General features: G+C 46.6%; 4 protein-coding genes across 4 annotated transcripts; 2 read left to right on the plus strand and 2 right to left on the minus strand.

Annotated features, from left to right (window-relative positions):
• Window positions 1-349: 349 nt before the first annotated feature.
• Window positions 350-2,810, minus strand: BKA67DRAFT_585327 (ankyrin repeat-containing domain protein). Its single transcript, XM_046104196.1, has one exon. The coding sequence runs from the start codon at window positions 2,770-2,772 to the stop codon at window positions 778-780; it is 1,995 nt and encodes a 664-aa protein (XP_045952043.1). The 5' UTR covers window positions 2,773-2,810; the 3' UTR covers window positions 350-777.
• Window positions 2,811-3,216: 406 nt separating this feature from the next.
• Window positions 3,217-7,178, minus strand: BKA67DRAFT_664598 (uncharacterized protein; the record flags this gene model as incomplete). The annotated part of the gene is made up of 4 exons (XM_046108407.1): window positions 3,217-3,447; window positions 3,545-3,588; window positions 3,724-6,781; window positions 6,957-7,178. The coding sequence occupies 4 exons, from the start codon at window positions 7,176-7,178 to the stop codon at window positions 3,217-3,219; spliced, it is 3,555 nt and encodes a 1,184-aa protein (XP_045952044.1).
• A 1,909-nt stretch (window positions 7,179-9,087) lies between these two features.
• Window positions 9,088-10,561, plus strand: BKA67DRAFT_527068 (uncharacterized protein; the record flags this gene model as incomplete). The annotated part of the gene is made up of 2 exons (XM_046098811.1): window positions 9,088-9,532; window positions 9,591-10,561. The coding sequence occupies 2 exons, from the start codon at window positions 9,088-9,090 to the stop codon at window positions 10,559-10,561; spliced, it is 1,416 nt and encodes a 471-aa protein (XP_045952045.1).
• A 200-nt stretch (window positions 10,562-10,761) lies between these two features.
• Window positions 10,762-11,400, plus strand: BKA67DRAFT_526685 (uncharacterized protein; the record flags this gene model as incomplete). The annotated part of the gene is made up of 3 exons (XM_046098771.1): window positions 10,762-10,860; window positions 10,925-11,189; window positions 11,261-11,400. Coding segments are annotated over 3 exons (504 nt in total), but the record flags the coding sequence as incomplete, so codon positions are not given.
• Between the last annotated feature and the right edge of the window lie 5,444 nt (window positions 11,401-16,844).

A 16,844-nucleotide genomic window follows, 5' to 3' on the forward strand; every position in this document is an offset into this window, starting at 1 on the left:
TAAAGGTTGGTGTGCGTCCCAGTTATTGCCGACGCATGAGATTCCCGAGGGGAGATTTCTTTTTCTTTTCAGATTTCAATCTGGGGGTGAGGAAAGACCATACGTCTCTCTGAGCTGTCCAACAAGTAATCTTCCTCCTGTGAATATGTGCCCGGAGAAGAGGCTCACATTCTTGATGGAACCAATGACAGGTCCGAATCAAACCGAAACAGCAAGACAAAACATCGACCCCTGAAAACAAAGCATTATGTAAACGTATCAACACAGCCTCCTGTCACACTGCACAATCCACACTCAAATAAAGCACAAAAAGCCTTGACTTGAGCTCGCAGTACTCGTCATATAAGACAGGCAATTGAAAATCATATCGACCACATACAGGTCGCCGGGCCGACTTGTCGGCTAATAAGAGGGCTAGATGATCATCTATTGTATCTTGTTTAGCCCACGGATTGACTATCGAATATAGTAGCAATGCATAAAAGTTATAAATGGGTGTTGCCGCTGTGCCTCTAACATCCGCCTTTTCGCATCTGTAGGTCAGATCCGTCGCCCCTTACAAACTCGGACCACGGTCTGGGCCGTTGAGACAAGTTTGCATATAGGCATCCACGTATGTTACATCGTGGTTGTCCGAGGTTAAACCCGTGAAGAGACCATGGTTATATGTAATGCACGAACAGCGCTGAACACAGGGAGTGATACCTTGATCATGTTCTTCTCGTCGGACTAGGGTATCATGCTCAATCCCCATCCCTACCCATTAAAGCCTACAGCCTATTGACCCCTGCCTATTCCTATCCCTATTTCTCTTCCATCTCTTGGTCCTATTCCATCTCCTGGTCCTGTTCCATTCCCTGGTCCTATTCCTCTTCCTCTGCCTCCTCCTCTTCCAAACGGAAAGTGGGGACGGATGAGTGACGCGAGATATTCCTTGACCTTCTTCCTTGACTCGTCCCTGAGCTCGGGTGGGGTCTTGCCTGAAGCGTTTCGCATCTCCATGAGGTTTCCACCATGACTGGTTGCGGCCTCCGCAATAAGCTGCATCACCTCGTCTTGCATCTTTGCTGCCTGTTGAAAGGTCAGATCTTCGTTCCTTAACGAAGGAGTCATGACGGCGGCTACGTGTAGCGGCGTGTCTCCCGCCTTGTTGAGCACATCGGGCCTTGCGCCGTGCCGTAACAGGGCCCGCGCCGCAACGAGCTTTGGGTAGGTGCCCACAGCGACGTGAAGCGCCGTGTTTCCCGAGTTGTCGGCGTCGTCTATCGATGCGCTATGGCTCAGAAACAACCCGACGAGCGCGGCCTCGGCACACTGGTCATCGTCGGTGACGGGAAACTGTCTTGCTAGGGCGTGCAGAGCGGTCCCGCCGTCAGACGTCTTCGAAGCGGGTCTGGCGCCTTGCTCGACTAGCATTCTGGCTACGCGAGCGCGCAGCGCTTGTCGAGTCGGTTTGTGATGTATTAAAAAGTCGGAGAGCATCGCAGATTGTAGCGCTCTCGTGTCAACATCGTTAGCATTGCAAGAGCGTAGCAGGGCCGAAAAGGTGGCGACGCCTTGGGGCAGAATCTGGTCTGCTGGCAGCATAAAGTCGCATCCCCTTGTTGCAATGTGCAAGGTTGAATGCCCCCAAGCGTCTTGGCATTTGAGCATCTTCTTGAACTCGACGATCCCATATCTGTCGCACAAGACGCCGATCGCCGTCGCGTTGAAGTAACGGGCAGCGACATGTAACGGTGTATAAAGGCATGTATTGAACGGCGTATATAGGGGTTTATCGCTCCGCGGTGGCGTCAATCGTAGATGGATATCTGCACCCCCATCAAGTAGGCGCTGTATCGTCGCAGCGCCGGCCCTACGCATGGCCAGAGATAGAACAGTATCCGTGATGCAGGTAATGACCTCGCCGTCAGGCGTCACATCGTACTCCGGACTCTCAGGGATTTCCCCATCCATGTTGTCTTCGCACCACCGTATCCGACGTTTGAGTTCGTGGATCTGGCCATCATAATGCATGAATTGGCGCTCCCGTACGTGGTCGGCGGGTGCGCCTTTGTCAAGTAGCAGTGTCATGATCTCTTCGCATCGGCTGGTATAGCTGGCAACATCAAGTCCGCCATGGTACTTCTGATACTTGGATCGATCAGTCATTGCATCCGCAGCCGCCAGCAACGGTGTCCAGCCGTCGCCATCACGGAACGCCAGGTCGCCAGCCACATCGTGCGAGGCATCGAGGAGATATCGCACCGTCTCCAACTGACCGTGGTGACACGCGAGGTTCAGCAAACCATACTCCTTGGCGCCCCAGCGGAAGTCTTGCTCAGGATGTCTAGTCTCGTAGTGCCGAAGAGAACGAAGGACCTTGGTAGCTCCCCAAGTTGCTGCATACTCGAAGGCATCGGGAAAGAAAATGCCGTGGTGGTCCTGGCATGCGCCGGGGCCCTTGAGGCGGTAGGGATGCATGCTGAGATACTCGGCCAGGGCGTCCAGATCATCGCGCCTTATGATCATAGACAGCGGTGTATCCCACGGGTCGGGAGGCTCCTCCGTCTGAAAGACATCGTACGGCGGTGCGTTCAGCAACGGCATGAAGGCGGGCGGACCTTCCATGGAGTAGGACGCGAGTCGCCAACAGCGATGGCGACGGCCTTGGACGAGATGTTGCGCAAACTTATGTGACCAGTGTCGAACGACAACCACAGTGGAAGAGCAGGGTACGAAAGCCTTTACACATGGTTTGTTTGACCTGGTAATTGAACGTACTGAATACATATAGTGGGAGTGGTTGAGGAGAGGGGACTGCCAAGTACTTATAAGCAAGTACTAGACTTTACTGCCTTAAGACAGGTGCTACGTACTTTTCTGCTCAGCCCCACCAGCCCACACCAACCCGCCCCTAGGGTAAGACCCTGGATCCTAACTAGAGCCTACCTTAGACTAGAACCTGCGACGTAGAACCCTGGCAGAGCACCTGGACTATTGAAATTGGGCTACTGAAGTACTTCGAGATCCTGAACTATGCACCGCCTGATGCAGTTGACCAAGGGGCTTACCTTACCTTGGCAACTAAGCTATGCCTACCCGATCATGACTATTTCACTGCATCTTGTGTTTATAAAAAGATTTAGGAAACATTATAAGAGACTTGGGAAACATTTCAAGAGATCTAGGAAAATTGCCGCTTCTTTTATTATTAATTTACATGGTAGGAAATCTTTATGCATCCGCGTTGGACAAGTCAGGAGGTGTGGTGGTTCCGTCAGGCATCCAGTTGTAATCAAAGGCTCCCCATTGGGGTTGAAACATTGCACCATCTCCCGCAATTTGTTGGTAAAGGACGATCCCATTGTCATCAGTAACATTCGTACCATCAGTCCTGGCGGTGATATTCCATACATATTGTAGGTTACCAATTTGAAACATATTCGTGTTATAGAGGTAAGTGCCCTATATATTAAAAAATATTAATGCCTGACGTTTCTACTAAAAAGGGTTTGGGAAATGGCAAAATGCAAAAACAGGTTGGGGTAAAATTGGGACTTACGAAACTCTGTATCAATTCCTCGTATCCCGGTTGACGTGGGAATCCTATAAGGTCGCTGAGTTAGTTTCCTTCTTTATACGGCGTCTCGAATCTCGGCCTCAACGATAAGGTAAGGTGGGGTGCAGAAGAAACAAAAACAGACTAAAGAAGCGTCGGAGAGATGGGAAGGGATTATATACCATTAGTCGCCGGCGCATCGCCGGAAGAAAGGCCTGATCCAGGGTACCATCGCGAGGTGGCTGTCGGGCAATTTAGAATCGACGATCGCGCGTTATAGTTAGTCATTACGCTATTGGTTGTACCGCCGTAATTATTCGTCCTCCTGTATTCGGCCCTGTAATCAGGTGTAACTCCAGCGGAGACTCTCCCTGGTCGTCTGATCTCCTGGCTATGATACACACGGCCATAATTGATTCCCAAATACACCTGGCCGTTGTAGTTGATGAACGTCTGGGAATCGAGTGGGATATGAAAGTGAGCCACAATCCAGCGGTCGCGCTGGATCGTGTGGGTTGTGTCCGAGTATGCAGTTTGAATAACCGTGGATGGCGCGGTTCCGGGCGTGCCACCGATCCAAAAGGCTACTTCAAGCTCTACCTCCGTCCCCGAGGTTGTTCCGGCAGTGTGAAGCCAACGAAGGTAATGAATGCTGAGATCACCTGCGATGGCACCATTCATGGCCGCTGAAACCGTAGGCACCGTGTTTTGAGAGGCACGAAGGTTCATACTGTTAGCAGCTAGTCTGCGGCGCCAAAGTCCTGCATAAGTCGAGTTTGCCGTGGTATCGAACCGAACCTCCTCACTGATAGATCTCTTGGACACTATGGAGCTAGCATCATCACTGTTAATACATACCGCGGTGGCGCCCGCATAGGATTCAAGACCGTATGCTGAGTCCTCCAGATCGCACATCATATCGGCAAGGAACCACTCAGTATCGTCGACTGGAGAGGCTGTATAGCCGTCGGGGTACATGACGTCGTATATAAGACCGAAATCAGCCGCTTCATCACCGAGGTAGGCGCTGATACGAGTGTCCCAGATTTCCTCAATGTCAGTACGCGTGTATTTGGCCGCAAATAGGGCGTACATCATCGGCAACAGCACCTCAAGGGTCGATGTCTGGTCGGTAGCTCGCTCCCGAAGAAGCTGTAGAAGGCTGTCCCGCTTCGTCACCGTGACCGGATCCGTGTCACTGTACTGTGCGGCCCACTCGCCGGGGCAGATGGGGTTGTTTAGCCATTGCTCAAGGTAGGCATCGAACAGTTCAGCCGTCTCGTCCTGGTAGATAATGGCAACATCACGCGGATCGACGTCGCTGGTGGTGTCGTCCGTCGACCCAGCACAGCAGTAAGCCTCGGCACCCCAAGCGCAGTCCTCCGTCTCTGACGGCGCGTATGCACCTACAAACTGCGTGGCGAATCGCATCGTGTCACTGGGACACGCATTTGAGTATATCCTCTCCGAAAGATCTTGCACATCTGGATCCTCGTGGCCATACCAGTCGCAGTTGGTAAACGGTTCAGGGACAGTCTCTGCTTGGCAACAGTAAACGTGATACCTGCCTTCGTCGCATCTTCTCATGCCTCCCCAGCCGTTGCGTGACTTTGCAACAAAGGTAGGATAGTCGGAGGGACACGAATCGGAAGTGCCGTCTGTGCAATCGGGGGCATCGCTGTACCACTTGCAGCCCGAGTATGACGATGTCGACTCTGTTGTGGTGCAGCAGGCTGACTGGTAGCCCCAGCTACAGCCTGCCATGGTGCTGCCGACTTCGACCTCACCATCGCTGCAACCATTCTGGCATTGGCCGCTGTTATGAAAACCTCGCCACCGACATGTGGGCAATTCGGTCGATGTGGGGCAGCAGAGAACCTGCATCTCGTCGTCGAAACAGTAACTGGAGTCCAGCATGATCTGAGACTTCTTGTCATCGCGTATGATCTGACTGAAGCCGCTAGGACAAGATTCTCCGCAGTTCATCCATCGACACATCGAATCCAGGGGGTCCGATGAAGAGCCAGAAGACGTTTCAGCGATCGTGAGAGTGACTCCAGTTTCGGTATCGACATTCAGCTCATTGCCCAATGCAGCTGCCAAGCCGTATGAAAAGGTTCCGTTGTTGTCGTCGTAGTCAACAGCCCAGACCAGGACGCCACCTAGGCACTGCGATTTGGCAAAGTCACCCTTTAGCTTGAATGTGTCCTCGTCATCGTACGAAACCCATTGGTTGTCCCAGGTAAGGACCTTGACGGCGGCGTCGCTATAGAATGTTGGTGTAAGATCATTCTCGCTCATGATGGTCTGGATCTCGCTGTTGAGAAGGATACCTGCCTGTGCGCTGCAGTCTCCCGCGTCGCCGGCTGAAAGGTAATCGCAGCCGGGTTCGACGCAACTAGTGGATGCCACGGTGAAACTACGTCCATAGAAGGCGAGGCCGAGAGTGATCTTGTTCGATGGTATATCGTTACGCCAGATTAGATCAAGCGCGTCTTCAATCTCAGTGAGGTTCGTATGGGAGTCCAAATAAGCGCCAGTCCATTCGTTACCAATATCCCAGGCACCATGTAAGTCATAGCTCATGTAATTGAACCAGTCTACGGATGGCTCGATGGCAGCCAGGTCAAAGTGCTTCAAGTACCAGTAGCTAGTGGGCAGAGTGACGGATATTCCGAAGCCATAGGACGACATCGCAGACTTGAGATTGGCAAGGAATACCGGAAAGTTGGCGTAATCCTCGTCTCGCCCGTTTCGGTCGTCGGCCGCCGGATACTCCCAGTCGATATCAACTCCTGTGAAGCCATAGCTCATTAAGAGAAGAGCTAGACTGGAAAAGAAGACGTTTTGATAAGTTATGTCCGCTGCCGCTAGATCCGACCAGGTCGTGGCCGTTGCGAAGTCGTCGTCTGAAAAGTCCCAACCGCCAATCGACAACCACAGCTCTATACCTAGTTCACGATACTGGAGAGCTTGCAGTTTCGTGAGTGTTTCGAGATCACTTTCAACCGCTGGAACAGCCTCGAACGTGTCTGGATCAATGCTGGCGAAGGCAAAATAAATATGAGAGTATACACCTTGAGGAATCGAAAGGGGCAGCATGCCATCACAAAGTCGAGTTAAAGCTCCGGATCCGTAGTAGCCAATAACGCGAGTGATAGACTGTAAATCAACGTCGCAAGAAGGACGAGTGACTGTGTCATTGCCGCAGAACTCCTCAGTTGTCCCACAAAAGCCATACTAGACCGTTTATTAGTCTAAACCATGACCTAGATAGTGATTATAGGAAGAGCAAAGAAAGACGAGCGAGGCATGGGAAAGTACGAATAAAGGAGAATATGGAAAACGACGAGAGAAAAGAGAGTGAACTCACTTCTGAACAACAAACGTTTAGTGGACATGTCGTACTGCTCACATAATTCGATCCCCAGTTGTCAGGGTCACAATCAGCCTTGGCATCGCAGTTGTTAATGCAGTTGTCAGCGCCGCAGTAATCCGGGCCCATGCCACAGACGCCCCAGGTACCACAGCATCCTATCTCACATGCCACTGTGGCGCTGCATTCCGTATCGGCACTCGCTGTACCGAGCAGCCCACTGATGGCGAAGGCCAAGAGCAAACGAGGCAGCTTGAACATGCTGTCTGAGGTCGCGAGCAACCAAGTACCTTGTGACTGTGGTGAGCAGTTAAGGAAATACTGAAAATATGAAAAGGCTCATGGTATGTGAGGACGTTGGCGAGATACTGCTTGTAGTGTTATATACTTGTTGTACGGTCAATTGAGGGTACATATCAGACTGTGTATACGATTCCAGCCGCGCCATTGTCAAGGTCCCCGTGAAAGACGAAAGCTAGAGCAATCCACTGTGGATTGCACCTTTGTAAAGCTCTGAATCCGGCGGCGTCGGGTAATACTGAAGAGGGCATCCATCTCTGGCAGCCTGCAGTATAGGTCAGATTTACCGTCCCTCGCTAAAACGCATCCGGGCTGTGCGGACCGTTGCAGGATGACGCGGTCTGCCATTGAAGAGACCGGGGTTCCAGACAAAGATGAGGACCCCGAGGACCCTGGCTCAGCCAAGAGGACCCTGATTTGGCCAATTACCAGGTCGAGGCTCTGAGAGTTGGTGCGAAAACGTACGAACCAGGCTTGCTAGGCCAAGGACAGACATATTGGCCGGCGGCACAGCACTTAGCGGGCCGAGACAATATGAGCAGCTCCATTATTATGCGCTAAAACAAGAAGAAAACAGACGCTATCGATGTAAGCTAAACCTAGTCCTATGGGGACTACATGGCAAGCTTCTTACCTAGATGTGAGTATTGTTGGTGGATAACTCAGAGCCGGTAGAAGCACTGCGCTACACAAAAAGATCCCGCCCATGCCCAAACCGTGACCAGGGGACAAACTGTATCATATTACAGATGCGTCGACATTCAGTTGCGAATAGTCCCCACCTAGAAACTCATTTGATCATGGTGGGCCAGGCGCTAGCCGAGGATGAAGCGATGTCAAGTCCTACCAACGGGGTTTCCCATTCATCTATAGAGACGGCTCTTGTCATTCGCGGAGTAAACATTCAGGTATTTATCTGCTTGGTCGACTCCCATCACTGGTGATGCGATGGCCAGTCGTGTACTCTCGCAACACCTAGCTCAATATTGAACAGAACAGCAACGTCACTTTGCTCATGTGGGGACTACCCGATAAGATTGGCTGCCGTCGACTCGCCCACTGCTGCATTTGAGGAGCTACTGATGCTTTGGCGGATTCTCAGGCCTGTCAACGGGGCCCTCCCCAGAACCCTGGAGAAACATGACAAACTTGTCGCAAGAAAAGAAAAACCTACTGCCCTGAAATTAGGGTTCGTCGGACAATTCCGCCGGAATGGATGGATCGTTCACCATCCAATTTGCCAATTCTATACCATATAATTGCAAGTAACTACTTTCTGACTAGACTTGGGACTAATGCCAGGAACCATTTCATGCTCCGCCCTACGAAGTACCATACATGAGCCCAGCAACAGCTAACTAACAAGTTTCCTATCATGCTTATTTGTAGCGGCCTCCACCCAAAGTCAAGTATCATATCATGCTCGTGGGGATTACCAAAAACATCTCACGGCGATATGTGATCCAGAAGCAAAACTCTGCTGAGTTGGTCCTCTCCAAGACCGTCTAATCTGCAATGATTACGCGTCCACGCTGGGAGTTAATGAGCTCGGCTCGATTCACAACATCGACCACTCTAGATGCCGGACATGTGTCCGCAAAAAAACCACGGACTTGGGAAAGCGGCCTGTCTCTGCACCTTATGCTTGTGACCGAGTTATCTCTATCGCCCTTCCCCATTCATCCCTCTACTCCTTCAAGAAAGGGCAGATGAGCGGGTATATGGGTAGCAATATCTGCGGCTGCGTATCCCGCCGCACACTCTTACCTTTGTGTCTCTTCTTGGATCTGCAGGCTCGAGACTCTTTACAAAAATGGCTACGACTTGGTGCCTACTTCCTCCCGCAGCTCTACGCAGGGCCCGTCTACTCATGGCAGTGACGTTGTTGTCCTTGCTCTCGCATGTTTCTGGCCGCCAGTTGGAGCATCGGGATGCTGGATTACATCGTGGGCTCTTTTCGGCTGCTCAGCAGCACAAGAGAGATGTCACGGGTTGGTCGATATTCTCCAATGGTTCACTCTCAACAGTTGGCCTCGACGCTGCTTGCGAGAGTGCCATGTACCAGACCATTGCCTGTGACGGGGCTGCTTCCATCCTGATGACAGAATCAACCGTGAACTCCACACGGACTGAGCTTGTTTGCACCGCGGATTGCGAGACCTCCATCGCGAATATGGCTAGCACGGTTGCGGAGGCTTGTGTGAACACGCCAAACCTGGCTACCGGTCTACCGCTATTTGGCTTTGTCGACACAATCTGGAGCAACTGGAACCAATCATGCTTCACGGACCCGGAGACTGGAGATAACTGCAACGGTAAGACGATTAACAATGTTTCGCCTCTTGAGCCGATACTGATACCATACTGGTGTAGATTTCCTGGCTGCTCTTCCCAGCGTAGCTGATGTCTCGAATTATTCAGAATCAGATCTGTGTTCGTATTGTTACACCGAGAAGCTGGCTCTGATGCAAGCCTCGGCGTACTCGGATACCTACAACGATGACTCCCAGACCGTGTATGAATACGTAGCCGGCGTCTGCAATCTGACCGTTACGGACTTCAATGCAACCGAGAGCGTCTTTCAGCCCAACATAACCGCCACGAGCACAAACTGTGTGTCTGGCAACACGTATACCACACAGGCTGGCGATACGTGCGACTCGATCGCGATCGCAAACAGCGTCTCGGCAGCGACCATGTACTACACCAATCCGAACATTTTAAACTGCTCCTCCATTTTCGAGGGCACAAGTCTTTGCCTGCCGGCTACTTGCGATAATGTCTACTCGGTTGTGGATGACGATACGTGTCTCAACATCGCCGTGCATGCCGGCACCATCACCTCCAAGATCATTACTTGGAATTCGCAGCTCAACTGGAACTGCAGCAACCTTCAGGACCCCAACCCCTATTGGGGCTCTACCCTGTGCGTTTCCAGTCCTGGGGGCAACTACACGGGTACAGCTGCCTCGAACAGCACAGACTTTGAAGCCACGGTGACGGCTGTCGACCCGCCATCGGGCGCTACCGTCGCCGACGGCACTACGTTGGAGTGTCTTGAGTGGTATACGTATGACGCCAGCCTGACATGCGTCAAGGTTATGCTCACGTATGGAATCTCTGTCAACCTGTTCGTAGAGGCCAACCCGTCCGTAGGACTGTCCACCTGCGACGACGATCTCGTGGTAGGAGATGCCTATTGTGTGGAGCCGATGGATAATTTTAACCAAACCAGTACTTCGACGACGTCCACTGCCGCCGCGTCAACGGTGACAGCGCCCGGACCGACGCTGACCGGAACGGCCAGCAACTGCAATGCCTACTACGTTGTTGAAAGTGAGTAACACATGATGGCCAAACACATGTTCTCGTCCACTAACTGTATGCTTTCCAAGGCGGCAATACCTGTTCCGGCATTGAAGAGCAGTACGGCATCACGGATGAAGAGTTCCACGAATGGAACCCGGCCATATCGTCAGACTGCCTGACCAACTTCTGGGTCGGCGAAGCCTATTGCGTAGGCGTTGCGAGCAGCAGCAGCAGCAGTGCAACCGCCACGACCACGACCAGCTCGACCGCATCGGCAGTGACGACTCCTGGCCCGACTATGAGCGGTACCGCCGCAGACTGTAATTTGTATCACGTCGTGCAATGTAAGAACCTTTCCGATCCCTAACTGCGGACAGTACGTAGGGCCGCTAACACAGCTTGCAACAGCGGGGGATACCTGCAGCAGCATCGAGACTGCATATGGCATCACATCGGATGAGTTCCTCGAGTGGAATCCGGCCATTTCATCTGACTGCTCAAGCAACTTCTGGATTGACGAAGCCTACTGCGTTGGCGTTACGAGCAGCAGCAGCAGCGTAACCGCCACGGCCACGATCAGCTCGACTGCGTCGGTAGTGACGGCCCCAGGCCCAACTTTGAGCGGTACTGCTTCCAACTGCAATGCCTACTATGTCGTTCAGAGTAAGTCGATTTCTTTTGCCCGGCCGGTCGATACGTGAGATTCCTGCTAATCGGTGCGATCACTTGCGCAGGCGGCGATAGCTGTTACAGTGTTGAGACGGCGTACGGCATTTCCGCTGACGAGTTCTTCGAGTGGAACCCGTCCGTGTCCTTCGACTGCTCGACCAACTTCTGGGCAGATGAGGCGTACTGTGTCGGAGTTTCGTCGTAATGGACATGTACGGGTGGTAACGGTGCTCTTGCATATCCACTCAGTTCGAGCTCAATATGAAACTCCACTCTAGGAGCACTTTGGAGATTCGAATATGAATTTAATTAGTTAGTGGTAATTGGTTGGTATCGTAAAGGCCTTTAGCGATCGGCGAAACACTTACTTACGTCTTAGCATTGCTCTTGTCCTTGGGCATGTGTTAGTACTTTCATTGGAAATTTTCACTATTAACTCTCTTATTATTCGTTAGTTAAGGTTTTGTCTCTACTTATAATAAAAGTAAATACGTAAAGTAATAAGTGTGTTCATTAGTTACGAGAGACTTCGCGAGGAATATTTAAGATACTTTAATATGCTTTTTATACTTAGCTTATTATGAGTAAATGCCTTTTTTATACGCTAAAATGTTTCGAATCATTATAAGCGATTAAGGATTAAGTTATTCCACGGACTTTTACGATAATATACATTTCATCGTTTCGTATTATTAGTTATAACAAATTCTATAATTAATATAAAGGATTATTATAATAAAGGTCTAATGTAATATATTAAAAGGAAGAGCTTAAATTTATTAAAGTATAAGATAACGAATATAGTGTTTACTTAAGTATAAAATTATAAGTGTAACGCTTTAAACGTAAATTAATAATATAAGTAACGTAGTTTATAAGCGAGCTGGCCACTTAAGGAAGCTAGCCACGCTAATTAGCATAATACGCAATTTAACTGAATTTCGTAATTATAACGCCGTAAATCAATTAAAACTACTCTGAATACTCTTGCCTAGATAATTCTATTTCAATTTAACAAGTTCTTACGTTATACCCGGGCTTCCCGCATACTCTATAGCGTCGTTAGCGCGCCGGTCCCCGACCCGAACCATTACCGTTTTCACGTATTTCTTATTATACTTGCTATATAACGTCTTTTTAGTCTTGTAAATCTTCTATATCTTATATATTAAGTGATCCTCTAAGCCGAATACGTGTTTTTTTAGCCTTACGTCGCTTATTAATAACCGTATTTACCTCTCGTAGTTTAGTTACCTCGGCTTAAAAGAGGGCCATCCGGTGTATAATCCCATGCGCTCCTTTCGCGAATTAGTCGATGGCTTCGTAAATTGAGGTTAGAAAGCTATTTTAATGGTTGGCGATCCGAGATTTAATAAATTTAGATTGTAAAGTAGCCTCGATTAAGTTGTTCGGTATCCTCGAAGCCTAAGGTCGGGTTTCTCGCGTAAGGGGCCGAGAGGACGTTAGCGTTTATAATTTCACATCTAGCTTCGATATTATTACTTCCGGGCTTAGAGGGATAAGTTTAACTCCCTCGAAGCCTGCGCGGATATTACTTTCGGTTATACTCTTCTCGAATACTTCGTAAAACGCCGGGAGGAAGTCCTCTTTCGTAATATAAGAAATCCGGGCTCGGATAAGACGTTTAATTTACGCGCCGTACGCTTTTTTAAGAGGTATAAAACATGCTATATCTAATGGTTAAAGGATATAAGATAAATAAGCAAGTATATAAAGTATAAGAATGTTATTCTCTTTATAATATTATTCGAAAGCATCCGAATAATGGCTTTCGTAGCCGTTAAAGATTAAAAGCCGGTATATACTTAATTTCCGGCTTTTTATATACGCGTTAAAGTGTTTTAGTTAATTTATAGTTAGTTTATTAATAGTTTAATTATTCAGGCTAATAACGACCTTTTAATTCTTCGGCATTAAGCTATTTTCGTACTAAGATAAGAGGTAGTATTTGCCTTTAACGATAATATACGGTAAAACTGTCTAGCCTTACGAATTAACGCCTTAAATAACCGTAGCTTATTCCCGATTATTAGGCTAGGCTAGCTTAGGTTTGCCTTTCTTTTCGGAGTTAATAACAATTATCGATAAGGTGATTTATCTTATTATAAACCTAGTCTTATCGAAGTTATAAATATCCGTATTTATAACCCCGTATTTCGCGATTATATTACGTACGAGGTCGAACCAACCTTAAATAAGTTCTAGATCTTCGTATAAAGCCCTAGAATAATCGTACTTACGACTAAATACCGTTTTAAGTTATAGTTATCGCTTAACGAAGTTAAAGGCCTAGTTCTTCCCAACGCGTAACGCGTCGCGGTCGCGTAGTAATCGATTCGTTATATCTTTTATAACGCTTAACCGGGGAGGGAATGCTTAGGAATCTAGCTTAATTATCCTTTTAATAATCGTATCCTCTTCTAGTTTTATAAGAATTTGATTTTTAAGTCGGGTATCGCGTCGAGGTTAAATACCGCGTATTCGCGTTATAAGCATTAAACGAGGGATTATATATATCATTACGACGCGTTATACGCTTAATGTTAAATCTTTTTTAATAACTTAAATAATAAGGATTAATTAAGCTTCTTTATTAATTAAAGTTATTTAGAAATAATAATGAAAATAAAAGTAAAAGGTTAAATTATATGTTATATTAATTAACGTGGCTAGCTTCCTTAAGTGGCTAGCTCGCTTATAAACTACGTTATTATTAAGTAATATATAAAAGTCTAAGGGTATAAAGAGAATATCGGTGTATAAAAAGTGGGTATATATTTATTAGCTTAGTTATATAATTATTACTTTTTAAGTTTAATAATTTATAAGCTCGTAGTCTTAGTGTATAAAGTGCTCTTTATACATTATAAACGTTTATAGTTATTTATATTATTATATACCTTTAAAATTAAATTAACTTTAATTTAGCTTCTTTAGCCGTTAAGTAACTAATATAATAACTATAGTTATTTTTTATAACCGTTTAAATTATAATGTTCTCTAAGTACGGGTTTTTATTTATATATTTTTACTTAAGTAATTATAGTTATTATTAAAACGATATAAGTCTTTCGTTTCTTTAATAATTAACTGTTTATTTATATATTATTAAGTATAAAGTAATAAAGTTAATTAAACTAATAAGTAAGTTAATATACTCTTCGAATACGTCGTTATTTATTATAATGCTTTTATAAATATAACGGTTAATACACTTTATAATCGCTTTACTTTTATTTATTTTATAAAACGAGTAACGTAGTTCACAAGCGAGCTAGCCACCCAAGGAAGCTAGCCACGCTAATTAGCACAATACGCAATTTAACTAAATTTCGCAACCATAACGCCGTAAATTAATTAAAACTACTCTGAATACTCTTGCCCAAATGATTCTATTTCAATCTAACAGGTTCTTGCGTTATGCCCGGGCTTCCCGCACACTCCACAGCGTCGTTGGCGCGCCGGTCCCCGACCCGAACCATTACCGTTTTCACGTATTTCTTGTTATACTTGCTATATAACGTCTTTTTGGTCCTGTAGATCTTTTACATCTTGTATATTAAGTAATCCTCTAAGCCGAATACGTGTTTTTTTAGCCCTACGTCGCTTACTAATAACTGTATTTGCCTCTCGTAGTTCAGTCACCTCGGCTTAGAAGAAGGCCATCCGGTACATAATCCCATGCGCTCCTTTCGCGAATTAGTCGATAGCTTCGTAAATTGAGGTTAGAGAGCTATTTTAATGGTTGGCGATCCGAGATTTAATAAATTCAGATTATGAAGTAGCCTCGATTAGGTTATTCGGTGTCCTCGAAGCCCAAGGTCGGGTTTCTCGCGTAGGGGGCCGAGAGGACGTTAGCGTTTGTAATTTCACATCCAGCTTCGATATCACTACTTCCGGGCTTAGAGGGATAAGTCAAGCTCCCTCGAAGCCTGCGCGGATATTGCTTTCGGTTATACTCTTCTCGAATGCTTCGCAAAACGCCGGGAGGAAGTCCTCTTTCGTAATATAGGAAATCCGGGCTCGGATAAGACGTTCAATTTGCGCGCCGTACGCTTTCTTAAGAGGTGCAAAACATGCCACATCTAATGGCTGAAGGATATGGGATAAATGGGCAGGCATACAGAGTATAAGAATGTTATTCTCTTTATAATACTGTTCGAAAGCATCCGAATGGTGGCTCTCGTGGCCGTCAAGGATTAAAAGCCGGTATACACCTGATTTCCGGCTTTTTATATACGCGTCAAAGTGTTTTAGCCAATCTACAGTTAGTTCATTAGTAGTCCAACCATTCGGGCTATCAGCGACCTTCTAATTCTTCGGCATTAAGCTGTTTTCGTACCAAGATAAGAGGTGGTATTTGCCTTTAACGATGATATACGGCGGGACCGTCCAGCCTTGCGAATTGACGCCTTGGATAACCGTAGCCCATTCCCGATTACCAGGCTGGGCTAGCTTAGGTTTGCCTTTCCTTTCGGAGCTAGTAACGACCATCGATGGGGTAATTTGTCCTATCATAAACCCGGTCTCATCGAAGTTGTAAATATCCGTATTTACAACCCCGTATTTCGCGATTGTATTACGTACGAGGTCGAACCAACCTTGGATAAGTTCTAGATCTTCGCATAAAGCCCTAGAATAGTCGTACTTGCGACTAAATACCGTTTTGAGTTATGGTTGTCGCTTGACGAAGTTAGAGGCCCAGTTCTTCCCGACGCGTGACGCGTCGCGGTCGCGTAGTAATCGATTCGCCATATCTTCCACAGCGCTTAACCGGGGAGGGAATGCTTGGGAATCTAGCTTAATTATCCTTTTAATAATCGTATCCTCTTCTAGTTTTGTAAGAATTTGATTTTTAGGTCGGGTATCGCGTCGAGGTTGAATACCGCGTATTCGCGTTATAAGCGTTAAACGAGGGACTGTATATATCGCTGCGACGCGCCGTACGCTTAATGTTGGATCTTTTTCAATAGCCTGAATGGCAAGGATTAATTGAGCTTCTTTATTAATTGAAGTCATTTGGAAGTAGTGATGAAAATGGAGGTAAAAGGTTGAATTATATGTTATGCTAATTAGCGTGGCCAGCTTCCTTAGGTGGCCAGCTCGCTTATGAACTACGTTATATTAAACTAAGACCACTGTTTTATCCTTTAAGTTATAAGCTTTATTATAACGATTATATTATTAAGTTATATAATTATAAATAATATAATATAAAGGGGTTTATATTAACAAGATATATTAGCTACGAATAAAAGACTATAAAGATAAACTTTTAAAAATATATTAAGTAAAGAGATTTATAAATGTAATTATTAAAGCGTAAGCTTTACTTATAAGTAAGATAAATGCTTAAATTAATTATTAAAGTAATAACTATTTATATAAAGTAGGAAACCATCTTTATTATATTTATTCATTCTTTTACTAATGTTCCTTAAAGCGTTAAGAGCGCGATACTCTTATCGCTCTTAAAGTGTTAAAAGCGTAACGCTTTTATCGCTTTTAAAGTCGTATAAAGCGTTATCCTTTATATCGCTCTTAAGTTACGTAACTTAAAGTTTTATATTATCTTTTGTTTAATAAAATCTTAATAATAATAACTAGTTACTTTATACTTTCTTTCTC

Source organism: Truncatella angustata (genome assembly GCF_020726525.1).
Source record: "Truncatella angustata strain MPI-SDFR-AT-0073 chromosome Unknown BKA67scaffold_11, whole genome shotgun sequence".
NCBI lineage: Eukaryota > Fungi > Ascomycota > Sordariomycetes > Amphisphaeriales > Sporocadaceae > Truncatella > Truncatella angustata.